We start from the raw sequence: 17667 nt of genomic DNA on the forward strand, positions 1-17667 counted from the left end.
CTGCTTCTGCCTACCACCGCTTCGTCAGATACTTAGATACTTGTATGCTCAGTCAGATTATACGCAACGCAGGACACGCTAGATAATATCTAGTAATATCATCAACCATGTGTAGTTAACTAGTGATTATGATTGATTGATTGTTTTTTATAAGACTAGTTTAATGCTCGCAAGCAATTTACCTTGGCTTACTGCATTCGTGTAACAGGCACAAGTCTCCTTGTGGAGTGCAACAAGAGGCAGGTCGTTATTGCGTTGGACTAGTTAACTGTAATTTTGCAAGATTGGATCCCCCGAGCCGACAAGGTGAAAATCTGTCATTCTGCACCTGAACGAGGCAGTTAACCCACCGTTCCTAGGCCGTCATTGAAAATAAGAATGTGTTCTTAACTGACTTACCAAATTAAATAAAGATTAAATAAAGGTGTAAAAAAAAAATCTGCAAAATCGGTGTCCAAAAATACCAATTTCCGATTGTTATGAAAACTTGAAATAGGCCCTAATTAATCTGTCATGGAAGACCTCTAGTCAGAATGATACTTACAGTAGCCACTCCTTATCTGTCAGAATGATACTTACAGTAGCCACTCCTTATCTGTCAGAATGACACTTACAGTAGCCACTCCTTATCTGTCAGAATGATACTTACAGTAGCCACTCCTTATCTGTCAGAATGATACTTACAGTAGCCACTCCTTATCTGTCAGAATGATACTTACAGTAGCCACTCCTTATCTGTCAGAATGATACTTACAATAGCCACTCCTTATCTGTCAGAATGATACTTACAGTAGCCACTCCTTATCTGTCAGAATGATACTTACAGTAGCCACTCCTTATCTGTCAGAATGATACTTACAGTAGCCACTCCTTATCTGTCAGAATGATACTTACAGTAGCCACTCCTTATCTGTCAGAATGATACTTACAGTAGCCACTCCTTATCTGTCAGAATGATACTTACAGTAGCCACTCCTTATCTGTCAGAATGATACTTACAGTAGCCACTCCTTATCTGTCAGAATGATACTTACAGTAGCCACTCCTTATCTGTCAGAATGATACTTACAGTAGCCACTCCTTATCTGTCAGAATGATACTTACAGTAGCCACTCCTTATCTGTCAGAATGATACTTACAGTAGCCACTCCTTATCTGATGACTAAGCTACTGTAAACTTTGATATCCTGTGATTGTGTTGAAATGTGTACTGAGTCATCTGGTAGAACTGTAGGTAGCCTAGAGTTAGAGAGGTGGACCAGTAACTAGATGGTTGCTGGTTCGATTCACAGGTCCATCAGGAAATACAGTATGATGCTGCACCACAGCTGACACGGACCCTCAGGGTATGCATGTGTCAGAGTTTACAGTGTCAAAACACTGTATGGTGCCAAATGGATGTGTGTAGTTCCCATAGAACCCCCTGAAAGGAGAAATGGAGCAGCAAGGTGTTTTTAATCTGAACAAAACATTTTCATTATATCTTGGGAAGTACCTGCCTCATATTCTGGTTGGCTGGTGAGGTCTTGTGTTACTGTGGTGACATTGATACATGTGAAGCTGACTCACTCAACCAGAGGATGACTCCAGCTGCATCTCAATGTTTAAATCTAGAAACACAGACACTGAAGACAGACAATACACTTTCTGAAGTATACATCTTTCTTTTATCAATTAATGTAGCATTTCTAGCATATGAGGTATAAGGTACAGAACAAGTAGCAAACACTCGGTGGCACAACAATAAAAAGGTATGGATAGAAAATTCTGGACACAATCAGACGATGCAAGAGAATAAAGTAGACGGCCTGGGTCATGGATAATTGTTGTTTGTTGAATGATTGCTGTGTTTTGATGTATTTTTGATGCCCTTTTTTTTATTTGTATTTGTATTTTTAATGTTTTAATGTATAACCCTGATGTTGGGCCTGGCCAGAGTACTTTAATAACCATAGCAAGTTCCAAACCAATTGCCTGCTAATGCTCCACCCCAGAAGCTAAACATGCCTACACTTAATTCATAGGCCTAAAAGATAAGAACATAAAATACAACTGTAACAATAATAGCAGCATACATTTCAGTCAATTTACATAATTAAACGTTTTACAATGTGGGAAATGATGACTCCATGTTATGGGAATAGTGTGAGGATTTTATTTAGAGATTTGAAATCTATTACAGTAGTATGTGTGTCATAGAGGTTTACAGTTTTCACCACATGCTTCTCAGATGCCCAAAGTATGTGCGATTCTGGTAATTGAGTCAGCAGGAAGTTCCCCCGATGCTGGTCCTGAGTCTCTCTCCGGTGTTAGGGGTCGTGGTCATGCCCGTCATGCCAAGGAGATTCATTACTTTGTTGCATCATGACTTTGTTCCCACAATTGAAAAACATTCTATAATTGTACCAAGTAGCTTAGCTATGTGGCCCAACAGGAGGTCTGAGTCGGGTTTACTGTAGAAAAGAGTCAAATGAAAGAGGAACGATCTGGGCTGGAGGTTTATTACAGTACTCTGACCACTCACAACCTCAGGGTTATGCTTTTAAAAAATGTGTGTGACTGTCCTTGCCTTTCAGTACTTTGTTACATGTTTTGTGTTTTTTTGCAGACCCCAGGAAGAGTAGCTGCTGCCTCTGCAAAAGCTAATGGGGATTCTAATAAACAAATATGCTGACTCCAAATCCAGGAAGGATACGCAGTCAGAAAGATACTTACAGGTGGCGCTCCTTATCTGATGACTAGACTGCTCTGGTAAAACTGTAGTTAACCTAGAGCAGTGGTCAACAACCTTTTCTGAGTCAAGGAAACTGCAGACACGGTGATCTGAGCTATCTGATTGGACAGCGGTAGTCCTCTAGGTGCACTTGATTTGCTCTTTGGGCCTGCCTGGTAGGTGGAGTTCTACCTTCTAGGGCTGCTGAATCAAGTGCACCTACCGCCATCAGTGTGAAATGAAGAAAAAAAATAGGAAGGCAAGGCTTTATCACAGTTTTTTTTACAGAAATGTTTGGTGATCGACTAGGAATGCCTTGGAGATTGACCATTCGATCGCGATTGACCGGTTGGTGTAGAGGAGGCAGGCCAGCAACTGGAGGGTTGCTGGTTCGAATCCCATGTCTGTCAAGAAAGTTGTTTGGCTAGACATTTTTTGCATTTTAACAATTTTCCTGCAATTCTACACTTTATTAAAGGTGCAATATGCAGAAATACCTATTTCCTGGTTGCTAAAATTCTAGTAGTTCACCTAATTTCTGTTTGTGACTAAACAAGCAATGGTTAGTGTAGAGAATAATCTAAACCACTATGAAATATATTTTTATTAAACCAAAAACATTGTGTTTTCAGATGTTTGAAGCAATGTTTGTCAGACCATGAGACATCCCAAAAAGTCTTCTCACAAAACCGTCAGTAGTCTGAATGGTTTGGCCTACAAATGATTAGGACCCCTCTATGGAAAGATGAGACTCTCATGTTCTCCGTTTTGCTTTGGGACGTCTTGGATTGGTACAGCTGATCTGCCAACCTCTGTCTATAGAATTTGAACAGTTTTGGCAACACACTAATATGAAAGGTGGAAAGGTTAGACCTCGGTGGAAAGGTGAGACTCTCACGAACACTTACATGTTGGTTGATTTGCTCTGCTCTAGGACGCTCACAAGACTCGTCTGAAGGTCCCCAGTACCAGATTTTTAAAAAATTAATGGAAGTATATATGGAGACTGTTTAGCGGCAAAAAAAATTTACCAACCAGTTATTACTGGAGTACATGAAGATAAGTGAGATTTTCAGGGAAGGGGGCGTTAGAGGAGACACATCATACTCATCGTCGCCATCTCGAACACACAGGGTGCAATCAAGCAGATGACATTTGTTAAGTCGGTGACCATCACCAAATCGAAGTGTGTTGCATTATGGGGATCAAAATGATCTGACTTTCGCCTACATGTCGACTGCATTAACTTAAACGTTTTTGCAGTTACCCTTCACCAACTTCATCCTGCTGCAATAGCCTGCATGGTGGGAGGCTATATTGTCAACCAATCATTAGTTGTTTTTTACTCACCCAAACGTGACCAAAGACATGACTGAAACAGGAAGCAATTTTGCTATGATTCATACAGATCTATACAAATTAATGTTATGTTTCAGGCACTCTCTCACTAATTGATTGTACACTCATATGATTTAAGTTTGTGAGTGTGTGATATGGGGGTTGGAAACATGTTTATTTCCACATTATAAAGAAAAACGTTTTTATAAACAACTGCAACTCTTCCATGTTGGTCTGAGCCTGGCTAGTGTCTGAATTTCGGCTTTTACAGTAGATGTCACATTGGAATTAGCGACGTAGTGTGACTGGGTTCACTGTCTGTACATTTACATTTACATTTAAGTCATTTAGCAGACGCTCTTATGTACCTTTTGGTCGGTCAGATATATTAATTGTGCTACTGTTTACTTACTGAAAGAGGAGCGATATTAGAGTAATCGTTTTTTTGACTTTACATTTTTTTCTGTGAATGTAATATTTTATTCCTAATTTATTTATTTCAGCTCAGTGGAAAGCTTCTTTAGATACCCATTTTTAATTGTAATTTCCTTAGTCATGTGCTCCCTCTGCTGGTACAAAACGTGATGTTGGTTCCCTGGGACCAGCAACTGTGTATGATACTGACAGTACATTTTACTTTTACTATGGAGAACATTGAGCATTTTTTTTTTTTGAATTGTACATTTAGTACGCAGTAAATTTCCATGTGCCACTCCGGCCTCCCAGATTGGCTCGCTTGTAGGCGTGCTTGCAGCATATAGCAAGCAGCATGTTTGATTGTGTGTCAAGAATTCAGCATAGCAAGTTTGCACGAAGGTCTAGTTATTAAATGGTAAAATAGTTTCATAAATTTTCTGTTTAATGTATTTATTCCCAGGTAAATAGTAATATGCTCTAACCGCTCTGGTGACAAACACACTTTGGCAACCAGGCAATCCTCCACATGGCTGGAAGACCCTATCTTCTCAATAACAGTCTCTCTTCTTCACTTCATACTCTCGGTTATATCAGCTGTGTCGGTAAACCCCTCCCGCATCTGAACAGGCTACATAGACGGCACAGCATGATCAGAGGTGAGAGGTCACTTGGTCGGGTCAACAGGAAGTACTATTAAAGAGATGTTTTACATTGAAATACAGATAGAAATGTAGAAGTCCCAGAGTTAATGATCCAAGGTCAGTTTGTCATTTCACCTCTTGATTTTTATGATGACCGTCAGTATTAGAATAGAAAAAACACAAGGCATAATCATGCTTTGTCTCTCATTTACAGGTATGTTTTGATGTTAGAGAGGATGCCAATCCCAAGTACCGTCATCACCACCTCCGCCGCTCTTAAGAGAACCTTCAGGCCAACTAGTGGCCCAAGGCTAGTTAGGAGAAACCACTAAAGACACTATTATGTAATTGTGATTAACTGCGATAATATTCTCTATTCACATTCTCTACTGGCTGAAATTAAGTCTCATTTGATTAAATAGTACACTTATCCTGTGTTTATCAGATCAATGCAGATGAAGGAAATTAAATATTGAGATGTACCTGTTTTAGAGTACTTACATGATGCATAGGAAGTGTAGTGTATTGTTTAAAAAAAGTATATTTCTGTATTTACAAATCCGCCTTTAACTAGTTAAATCCTGTTTCTAGTCTATTGCATAGTTACAATGTGTAACCATTTGATGTCCCGGTACCAAGATTGGTAAACACTGTTTAAGTGTATAATTGTAATACAAACATGCAGACACAGCTAGCTACACATCCGTAGGCATACGTGTATTTTTATCCTCTACTGCACAATAAGCAAGAAAACAGTTCGCTATGTACGTTACTTCATCTGCATTACATGGCAAATATTAGCAAGGAAAGCTTACAAAATGTGTACATTAAATTTGCAGTAAATGCTTTAGCTCGCTAGATTCTTTACACCCACTGTTTCACAAGACGACCGCCTGGTTTACTGGTTGTTTCAGGAGTCCCTAAAACATTAAACAACCAGTATTACAATTTCCTACTCATGTCACAACACCCATAAAGCTAGCCAGCTAGCTTGCTAAATCACGATTTTCGTAAATTAACTCCATGACAAAAGCATATGCATAATCGTTAGTCTCTACATTAACTAACATATTCCTCTCAACTGTACATGCATGATACGTTATCACTTCCTAGTATTTTTGCAAGACATCTTTACTGAAGAAAGTCTCCAGCCTTGAGTTGCATAGCGTCATATTCGTCATGGAAACCACTCGATATGATTGGTCATCGCCCAGCGGTCGCCGCTGGTGATTTGCGTCAAAGTTGGGGAAAGTTTTTATTTTTCACCGCCTCCCAAGCCGTCGCCGCTTCCCTTCCATTGAAAATGAATTGGATGCGGAGTTTCATAATTAACCCGCAACACCAACCAGACAACTAAGCTCGGCACCATGTGTAAGAGTACACAAATGGTCAGACACGGATCATCTCTGCTGCTTATTCGATCCCTACAGAATACATTTTTACCATGGCTCCTCACATCTACCTGTTTGTTCTGCTGATAGCTCTCCCCGAAGGCATGTTGAATTTGTTTTATTGATAAAGTACTGCATTTGACAGGCACTTCGAAATTGGCACAATGAGGAAAATTTTAATTCAACATGATAATGCGAACTGGTTTGAAGCATCTAAGGTCCAGCCAGGGCCTGAAAATAATTAATTTAATGAATTGCTGACTATTTATGTGAAATGTTGTATTGAATATATGTTTAAAACTGTTATTTTGTGCAATGCTGGCTCCATCCAATGATTGCATCTTACTGAACTGGTATTATCCAAAAACGACGATCTTTGAGTCAGACTTTTTCCTTCAAATTCGGGGTGTAGCCATGGGCTCCTCCTTTTCTTCCCAACTATGCAAACCTGTATGTGGGACAATTTTAGGAAGCACTCCTTTACAAAACAGAGACGCACCCCCTACTTTCCTATGGAAAAGAGACCTAGATGCTGTCTTCCTTTTCTGGGATGGAAGTCAGCAGGAACTAAATAAATTCCAAACTCTATTAAACAAGAGCCCCGACTACCTCAAATTCACCATGCAGACTGATGAGAGACAAATAAACTACCTGGACTTATGGATCATCAAAGGATGCATTACACACAGAAGGATTCTACACAAAGCATTCTTCACAAAGCCCACAGACTTCTACACAAAGCCCACAGACTTCTACACAAAGCCCACAGACTTCTACACAAAGCCCACAGACTTCTACACAAAGCCTACAGACTTCTACACAAAGCCCACAGACTTCTACACAAAGCCCACAGACTTCTACACAAAGCCCACAGACCACAATCCCCTGCTATGTGCCTACAGTATCCTTCCCCTCTATAATGGTCTACCATACAGTCAGTTGTGCAGGGTTAAACACATCTGTGGCCACCAGACAGATTGACAACAATAAAATTGATTTCCATTGATAATTTTTGTGTGATTTTGTTGTCAGTCAGCACATTCAACTATGTAAAGAAAAAAAGTAGTTAATAAGAATATTTAATTCATTCAGATCTAGGATGTGTTATTTTAGTGTTCCCTTTATTTTTTTGAGCAGTGTATATTCAATATGCTATAAACGATTGTTTAAAAAAAACAGTTTCACTCAATTCATTCTAATTAACTTAATAATTATCACACACTCCTCACTTTTGTCATTGGTTGCACTAATTGCACTGTTTGTCTACGTAACCTGGTTCAAGCATTCATGACATTACCCTGAAAAAGGCACAGTGATGCCGAAACATTGGTGATTTGCCCAATAAATGTATGTATGGAGTGTGCAAATCTTTATTTTTTATAGCTTAAAGTTTATTCGCCGTTAGTCAGCACCTCTACATAACATACGTAGAATGTATGCACACATGACTGTAAGTCGCTTTGGATAAAAGCGTCTGCTAAATGGCATATATTATTATTATATATATTAACATAACTTTCTCTGGGTGTAAATTCAACTTTAATAATTCAACACATGAACCCATACTGCAGTCAGTTTAAAAGCCCCTTCATTCATAACGTCCTCCTACTGTACCTAGACTATATTATAGACTAGTTCTGTACTCCCCCTTCTGGCCATTCTGAGTACTACACCACTATATTGTATAAAATTGTATAAAATTGTATAAAATCTAATTGTTAAAATCTATTAAAAATATTAAAATCTAATATTGTATAAAATCTAATTGTATTTGTCACATGCTTCGTAGACAATAGGTGTAGACTAACAATTAAATGCTTACTTAACTGTAATTTTCCAACAATGCAGAGTTTAAGATAAGATTCATAAGAAAGAATAGTGACACAAGGAATACATCCACAGTGAATAACAGGAATACCACAACAGTCAATGTGCAGGGTACAAGGTAATTGGGGTAAAGTGACTAGGCAACAGGATAGACAGTAGCAGCAGTGTATGTGTGTGTGTGTGTGTGTGTTGGGATGTCAGTGTAAGGATGTGACTGTGTGGGTGGAGTCCTGTGTGTGTGTTTGTTGGGGTGTCTGTAAATATGTGTGGGTGGAGTCCTGTGTGTGTTGGGGTGTCAGTATGTGTGGGTGGAGTCCAGTGTGTGTGTGTGTGTGTGTGTTGGGGTGTCAGTATGTGTTTAGTTTATTTTTAATTTTACAGGGACAGTGCACATTAATCAACGTTTCAGTAAAAGTGCCGGTTTTAGCCAGCCGGCTAATTTTCAACCGCAGTCCCTGGGCAGGTTATTAAAAACAATTACAATATAGACAATAGCACCATAGACATAGCAACATAGGACAAGCAAGACATAGCATACAGACAGAGCAACATAGAACAAAAAGCAGCAAGACAAAATTCATAAAAGCAACAGTGTTTCCATACCTCACAAGCTACAGACAACATGGAAAGCGGCAGCACACAGCTAGGGACCATGTTCACAAATCTGATTGACCTTTAGCCATGTCTTCAAGCATTTTGTGAAAGTGTGATATGTGGTGTAGTTATGTGTGTCTGATGGCAGTGTATTCCAGACATGGGAAGCTCTCACAGAGAATGCAGATTTACTAAAGGTGCTTTTCCTTAGGGGAACTATACAGTCACCTCTCATGGCAGACCTTGTGGATCTGCTGCCATATGTCTGGGTTTTCTGTTTAACAAAAATATTGAGTGGAGGGGGAGCCAGGCCATTTAGGATCTTGAATACAAGACATGCGTCGGTGTATTGCACAAGATTTTCCCAACTCAAGAGCTCATGTTTTCTAAGGATGTGACAATGATGATGGCTATTGGGCTTCCTATCAAGCACTTTGAGAGCCTGTTTGTAGACAGACTGAATAGGTTTTAATGTTGTACAGCAAGCTTGGGCCCAACTAGTCAAGCAGTATGTTAAGTGGGGGAGTATCATAGATTTGAAGTACAGTTTTGCTACCTCTGTAGTCAAACAATTTCGTATAAATCGGAAATTAGCTAGATTGAATTTAGTTATTTGAATTACCTTTTTCACATGCTTTTTAAAAGAGAGGTGTGGGTGGAGTCCTGTGTGTGTGTGTTTATGTTGGGGTGTCTGTAAATATGTGTGGGTGGAGTCCTGTGTGTGTTGGGGTGTCAGTATGTGTGGGTGGAGTCCTGTGTGTGTGCATAGTCAGTGCAAGAAAGGGTCATTGCAGGTAGTCCGGGTAGCCATTTGATTAGATATTTAGCAGTCTTGTTTAGAAGTCTTATGGCACGGCGGTAGAAGTAGTTACGGGTCCTGTTGGTTCCAGACTTGGTGCATTGGTACCGCTTGCTGTGCGGTAGCAGAGAGAACAGTCTGTGGCTTGGCGGTAGAAGTAGTTACGGGTCCTGTTGGTTCCAGACTTGGTGCATTGGTACCGCTTGCCGTGCGGTAGCAGAGAGAACAGTCTGTGGCTGGAGTCTTTCAAAAAAAAATTGGGGCCTTCTGACGCTGCCTGGTATAGATGTCCTGGATGGCTGGGAGCTCGGCTCCAGTGATGTACTGGGCTGTACGCACATCCTAGAAGTGTGTGTGTTGTAGTAGTTTTAAGTCATGTGTAACTCTCTTCATGCAGGGCTCTCTCATCTGGTGAGAACACAGCAGGTTGTCACAGCAACCCTGGGAGAAGATGCAGTCTTAACCTGTGAGCTCATGACACCCAAAGACGTGCTGCAAGTCACCTGGGAAAAAAATGACACGGGCAAAAAAACATTGGCTCCTATAGCAACCGATTTGGACCAGTAGTCAACCCACCTTTTCAGAGGAACGTGGAGTTTGAAGACGAGGGTCTGCAGAACTGCTCTATCGTCATCAGAGGAGTGTCAAGAGGAGACGAGTCCTGCTACAAGTGTCTGTTTAACACCTTTCCAGATGGACCAGTCAGTGGAACCACCTGCCTCCATGTAAATGGTAAAAATCATATTACGTTGGGTTGGGGAAGAGGGGATTGAAGGGACACTACCACTCCAAAGTCTAGTGTAAGTTTGTCAATATGTTTTCAGACCTTTTAAACATAGATTTCAGCTGAGATAAGTCCATGTTCTAGGCCATCTTGTTTGCTGATTCAGCTATTTGACAGACTCCCAAATCAATGGAGAAGATAAGCAGCAAGTCCATTACAGATCTGCTGTGCTCATCTTTTCCATCCATTTGGGGTTCAGGCATATAATGTGGATTCATTTACATTTACATTTAAGTCATTTAGCAGACACTCTTATCCAGAGCGACTTACAAATTGGTGCATTCACCTTATGACATCCAGTGGGACAGTCACTTAACATAAGGCTACTTCGGAGGTCTTAAACAATGTGTAATGTCCCTTTTTAACAGGAACAATGTGTAATATCCCTTTAACACAGGAACAATGTGTAATATCCCTTTCACATAGGAAGAATATGTAATACCCCTTTAACACAGGAGCAATGTGTAAATATCCCTTTAACACAGGAGCAATGTGTAAATATCCCTTTAACACAGGAGCAATGTGTAAATATCCCTTTAACACAGGAGCAATGTGTAAATATCCCTTTAACACAGGAGCAATGTGTAAATATCCCTTTAACACAGGAGCAATGTGTAATATCCCTTTCACATAGGAAGAATATGTAATACCCCTTTAACACAGGAGCAATGTGTAAATATCCCTTTAACACAGGAGCAATGTGTAAATATCCCTTTAACACAGGAGCAATGTGTAATATCCCTTTAATACAGGAGCAATGTGTAAATATCCCTTTAACACAGGAGCAATGTGTAAATATCCCTTTAACACAGGAGCAATGTGTAATATCCCTTTAATACAGGAGCAATGTGTAATATCCCTTTAACACAGGAGCAATGTGTAAATATCCCTTTAACACAGGAACAATGGCCTCCAAACATCATAGATCAATTTGACCATGTGATGTGCATGAAAACATTATAGTATATACATTAACTGTGAACTTTTTGTTGTTTTCCTGTAGAGCTGTATGAACCCTCACTCCTCATCACACAAACCAACAACAGTCACACCACTCTGTCCTGTTCTGCTACTGCACGACCTGTTCCTATAATTCCCTGGGACAACACAGACATTCTAGAAAATTCCACAATGGCCAATGTCACCCATCTCAATGGAACTGTCACTGTCACCATAACTTTTACGCTGGCAGCATTCAGTCTACCTGACAAAGACACCAGGGTTGGCTGTATGGTGTCACTGTTCTCTGGAGGTGTCACCAAAAACGTATCCATGGTTATTCCAGCTAGAACTCAAGCTTCATTTCCTGGTGAGAAATGGTTCTATACATGCCTACAGTAACAATCAACATGCTGGTGTCATTCTGAAGTACTGTCTCTGTATGTTCTGTGCTTGGTGTACCTGAGGTCACTGATGGTGACAGGATCAGAGGTAAGTCATTCATCTAATAACCACAACTAATCTCTGACACTTATGTGTGAATTGTACCATTCTCATTTTGTCATCTTTCACAGTTAAGCCAACAGGGATTGGTGCAGTGATGAGTTCACTGTGTCTCATTGCTGTGTGCTGTGGAACTGTGGCACTGTGGCGCAAACAGAGGCATACAATGAGAAGGTAAGTTTTACTGTTCAGATGACAAAGAGAAAATACTGTATTACTTTGACATTGTTTTTGTAAGTTTGACAATCAATCTTTAGCCCAAATCCCACAGCCCATGATGAGGAACCCTCAACCCTCAACATGATGACCCTGAAATCCAGAGGTCTAATCTAACACATATTCAAATGAGTTGCATTCCTGCATCGTTGTTCTGATGTTACTCATGTCACTTACATACTTCATAAAACAAATATGTTAATTACCCTCTTTACACACAACAATATGTTAATTGGCCTCTTTATACACAACAATCTGTGAAAGACCCTCTTTACACACCGATATGTTAATTACCCTCTTTACACACACCGATATGTTAATTACCCTCTTTATACACACCGATATGTTAATTACCCTCTTTACACACACCGATATGTTAATTACCCTCTTTACACACAACAATATGTTAATTACCCTCTTTACACACAACAATATGTTAATTACCCTCTTTATACACAACAATATGTTAATTACCCTCTTTACACACACCGATATGTTAATTACCCTCTTTACACACAACAATATGTTAATTGGCCTCTTTATACACAACAATATGTTAATTACCCTCTTTATACACAACAATATGTTAATTGCCCTCTTTATACACACCGATATGTTAATTACCCTCTTTATACACAACAATATGTTAATTACCCTCTTTATACACAACAATATGTTAATTACCCTCTTTACACACAACAATATGTTAATTACCCTCTTTATACACAACAATATGTTAATTACCCTCTTTATACACACCAATATGTTAATTACCCTCTTTATACACAATAATATGTTAATTGCCCTCTTTATACACACCGATATGTTAATTACCCTCTTTACACACAACAATATGTTAATTACCCTCTTTACACACAACAATATGTTAATTACCCTCTTTATACACAACAATATGTTAATTGCCCTCTTTATACACACCGATATGTTAATTACCCTCTTTATACACAACAATATGTTAATTGGCCTCTTTATACACACCGATATGTTAATTACCCTCTTTATACACAACAATATGAAAATGTTTCTAAAGGATTGCCGAGCGACTAGTATACTGTCACACACACATCTGTGTGGCTCGGAGACAGTTTAGTTGTCTCGGACAGATACTGATTAGCTGACTGTATGGTTAATGACATGCATATAGTCCTGCGGGTTTTTGTATAAATATGTTCATATGTAACCTATGTAAATATATTAGCAGTTTGGTCATGAAGAAACACTAGATGTGTGTGTTTCATTCTTCAATTTTTTATAAATCTAAGTGTTGTAATATTATAGCCTACACAATGTCATCATAATGTACTCTGTGGTGTGTTTTGTGTGCGTTTTTGTTTTATTATTTCTCCACTTTATAAATCAAATGCTGTAACAATGTTGTAATGTATGGAATTGTCATAAATCTGCTGCTGGCAAAGTTTAAACGAATTGTCTGATTCTTCTGCCACTCGAGACCAGCCAATGTTGCGAATAATCGCCACTAGGGGTCGCTTGAATATAATTCAGGGAGAGAGGTGGTAGAGAAACGGTTTTGATAGTTTTGCAGCGCTCATGCAACATCGCCAACAGCTTACCCAAGACCATTTGCTATATAGGTCCACTTGACAGTCTCTGTTCTCTGACGCCGCTCTTGTAGAGGCGGAACGCATCACACCCGATCTGTTCAGCTTCAATACTTTTGAAGCATGGATTTGATAGTCAAAGTGTAGAATATTGTGTTATTGCAGAGGACGGAATTAAATCAATCTCATTATCACTAACTCCATGCACTGCTCAACGGGTAAGTTTTTCTGTTTTTTACCAGTATTCATTTGTTATAGGGCCCAGTTAAAATAAAACATTGTGTTCTGTTTAATATGCATATAAATACGTTCATAATAACGTTGTATATATTGCATTATTTTCTAAAGGTGGGAGAAGTCTGTAGGGTTAGCCTTCACATTATGTCAGTGGTGTAAAGTAGCCTACTAAAGTAAAAACACTTTAAAGTATTACTTAAGCCGTTTAATTTGGATAACTGTACTTTATAATTATTTTTGTTTTACTTGTACTGGTAAGACAGGACAGAATTATGATCCCGTTCACGCACCAATCAATATAACGCGTTGTCTCTTCCCTACTGCCTCGGATCTGGAGGACTTACTAAACACAAATACTGCGTTTGTCAAAGATGTCTGAGTGTTGATGTGACTTTCGTTAAAAAAACGATAATCGTGCCTTCTGGGTTTGCTTAATATAAGGCTTTTGATGTATAGCATTTACTTTTACTCAAGTATGACACGACTGTACACTCTAGTAGTATTTTACATGGCGAATTATTTTTACTTGAGTCATTTTCTATTAAAACCTCTTTACGTTTACTCAAGTATTATCATATATTACTTTCCCACCACAGCATTACGTTAATAATATTGTTATAACAATTGTTTATATCATGTTTATATATTTTTGTATCCCAGTGCAGTTTTTAATCAAGGATTATGATAAATACAGCATCATATTGAAGTGAGAGGAAATTGTATTTTGTGCAATTGCCTTTTTTGACTAGGATCAACTTTTAGCCTACATATTGCTAGTAGGCTAATCTCAAACTTCTATTGAATTAATATCGTCAATGTATCACCTTATATGCTCAATAGACCCCCCTCCTCTTTCCCCTCCAAAACAATGTGCTATTAATAGTCAAATAGTCTAATCATGGTATTGCATGGTAGTGAATCCATCAACAGAACAATTACAGAAACCCCATAGGTTGGTACATCAACAGAACAATTACAGAAAACCCCATAGGTTGGTACATCAACAGAACAATTACAGAAAACCCCATAGGTTGGTACATCAACAGAACAATTACAGAAAACCCCATAGGTTGGTACATCAACAGAACAATTACAGAAACCCCATAGGTTGGTACATCAACAGAACAATTACAGAAACCCCATAGGTTGGTACATCAACAGAACAATTACAGAACAATTACAGAAAACAATTACCCCATAGGTTGGTACATCAACAGAACAATTACAGAAACCCCATAGGTTGGTACATCAACAGAACAATTACAGAAACCCCATAGGTTGGTACATCAACAGAACAATTACAGAAACCCCATAGGTTGGTACATCAACAGAACAATTACAGAAACCCCATAGGTTGGTACATCAACAGAACAATTACAGAAACCCCATAGGTTGGTACATCAACAGAACAATTACAGAAAACCCCATAGGTTGGTACATCAACAGAACAATTACAGAAAACCCCATAGGTTGGTACATCAACAGAACAATTACAGAAAACCCCATAGGTTGGTACATCAACAGAACAATTACAGAAACCCCATAGGTTGGTACATCAACAGAACAATTACAGAAACCCCATAGGTTGGTACATCAACAGAACAATTACAGAAAACCCCATAGGTTGGTACATCAACAGAACAATTACAGAAACCCCATAGGTTGGTACATCAACAGAACAATTACAGAAAACCCCATAGGTTGGTACATCAACAGAACAATTACAGAAAACCCCATAGGTTGGTACATCAACAGAACAATTACAGAAAACCCCATAGGTTGGTACATCAACAGAACAATTACAGAAAACCCCATAGGTTGGTACATCAACAGAACAATTACAGAAAATTACAGAAACCCCATAGGTTGGTACATCAACAGAACAATTACAGAAACCCCATAGGTTGGTACATCAACAGAACAATTACAGAAACCCCATAGGTTGGTACATCAACAGAACAATTACAGAAAACCCCATAGGTTGGTACATCAACAGAACAATTACAGAAAACCCCATAGGTTGGTACATCAACAGAACAATTACAGAAACCCCATAGGTTGGTACATCAACAGAACAATTACAGAAACCCCATAGGTTGGTACATCAACAGAACAATTACAGAAAACCCCATAGGTTGGTACATCAACAGAACAATTAAAAACCCCATAGGTTGGTACATCAACAGAACAATTACAGAAAACCCATAGGTTGGTACACAGAAAACCCCATAGGTTGGTACATCAACAGAACAATTACAGAAACCCCATAGGTTGGTACATCAACAGAACAATTACAGAAACCCCATAGGTTGGTACATCAACAGAACAATTACAGAAACCCCATAGGTTGGTACATCAACAGAACAATTACAGAAACCCCATAGGTTGGTACATCAACAGAACAATTACAGAAAACCCCATAGGTTGGTACATCAACAGAACAATTACAGAAACCCCATAGGTTGGTACATCAACAGAACAATTACAGAAACCCCATAGGTTGGTATCAACAGAACAATTACAGAAAACCCCATAGGTTGGTACATCAACAGAACAATTACAGAAACCCCATAGGTTGGTACATCAACAGAACAATTACAGAAAACCCCATAGGTTGGTACATCAACAGAACAATTACAGAAAACCCCATCAACAGAACAATTACAGAAAACCCCATGGTTGGTACATCAACAGAACAATTACAGAAAACCCCATAGGTTGGTACATCAACAGAACAATTACAGAAACCCCATAGGTTGGTACATCAACAGAACAATTACAGAAACCCCATAGGTTGGTACATCAACAGAACAATTACAGAAACCCCATAGGTTGGTACATCAACAGAACAATTACAGAAAACCCCATAGGTTGGTACATCAACAGAACAATTACAGAAACCCCATAGGTTGGTACATCAACAGAACAATTACAGAAAACCCCATAGGTTGGTACATCAACAGAACAATTACAGAAAACCCCATAGGTTGGTACATCAACAGAACAATTACAGAAAACCCATAGGTTGGTACATCAACAGAACAATTACAGAAAACCCCATAGGTTGGTACATCAACAGAACAAGCCTTAACAGGCTCTGCTCTCCTCAAATGCCTACGTTGAATCAAGTCTGATATAATGATATAGAATGTCTGGACTCCCCAGTCTTTGATTTGGACATTAGTAAGTCCACGCACCTTGTTACTGAGAACTAAACAAACAGCTGTTGAAGATGTTTCCGCTCTGCATACACATGCACACTGTTTGGCCCCTGAGGACCAGTGTGCTCTAACGTGTCCTATTCTTGTATAGGCCAGGTTTTCCTTTACTCTGTGGCAATGAGGTTGACGTTTAAGTTTGTTGGTTGTGCCATGCACCCTTTGATATGGAAACAGTCAAACATGGCCCAGTAATAATCTATGCTTTTATATTCAGTGAAATCCAAGTTTGATACAGGAATGGAGGTTCTGTGTCATGTTTTTCAAAGAGATGCATGAGGGGCATGGATTCAAGGGTCTGTTATGGGACTGTTTCATCTGGAAATACTGGTTTCTATGGTTACATTCACTCCATATACTATGTTTTATTCACGATAAGATGTCAGAACTACTTTTTTAATGTGTATAGTGGAAAAAGAGAGGAGCCGTTTCAAAACTTTGCCCAACGGGGCAGACTGCATGTTTGGAC

The 17667-nt window shown here is 39.1% G+C and overlaps 2 protein-coding genes across 3 annotated transcripts in view; both read left to right on the forward strand.

Moving 5' to 3' along the window:
- The first annotated feature begins 10095 nt into the window (after positions 1–10095).
- On the forward strand, positions 10096–12366 carry LOC124019561 (OX-2 membrane glycoprotein-like). The gene is given in 6 exon segments (XM_046334928.1): positions 10096–10243; positions 10246–10452; positions 11508–11813; positions 11900–11935; positions 12031–12121; positions 12205–12366. Coding segments are annotated over 6 exon segments (864 nt in total). The 3' UTR covers positions 12281–12366.
- Positions 12367–13740: 1374 nt separating this feature from the next.
- LOC124019579 (OX-2 membrane glycoprotein-like) overlaps positions 13741–17667 on the forward strand; it is a 32712-nt gene continuing 28785 nt past the window's right edge. For both annotated transcript variants that reach the window (XM_046334963.1, XM_046334964.1), the window contains exon 1: positions 13741–13961. The gene's annotated coding sequence lies outside the window, so the exon portion shown is untranslated. The remainder of the gene's footprint in view (positions 13962–17667) is intronic.

The sequence above is a fragment of the Oncorhynchus gorbuscha genome, unplaced genomic scaffold (genome assembly GCF_021184085.1).
Source record: "Oncorhynchus gorbuscha isolate QuinsamMale2020 ecotype Even-year unplaced genomic scaffold, OgorEven_v1.0 Un_scaffold_633, whole genome shotgun sequence".
NCBI classification, from domain to species: domain Eukaryota; kingdom Metazoa; phylum Chordata; class Actinopteri; order Salmoniformes; family Salmonidae; genus Oncorhynchus; species Oncorhynchus gorbuscha.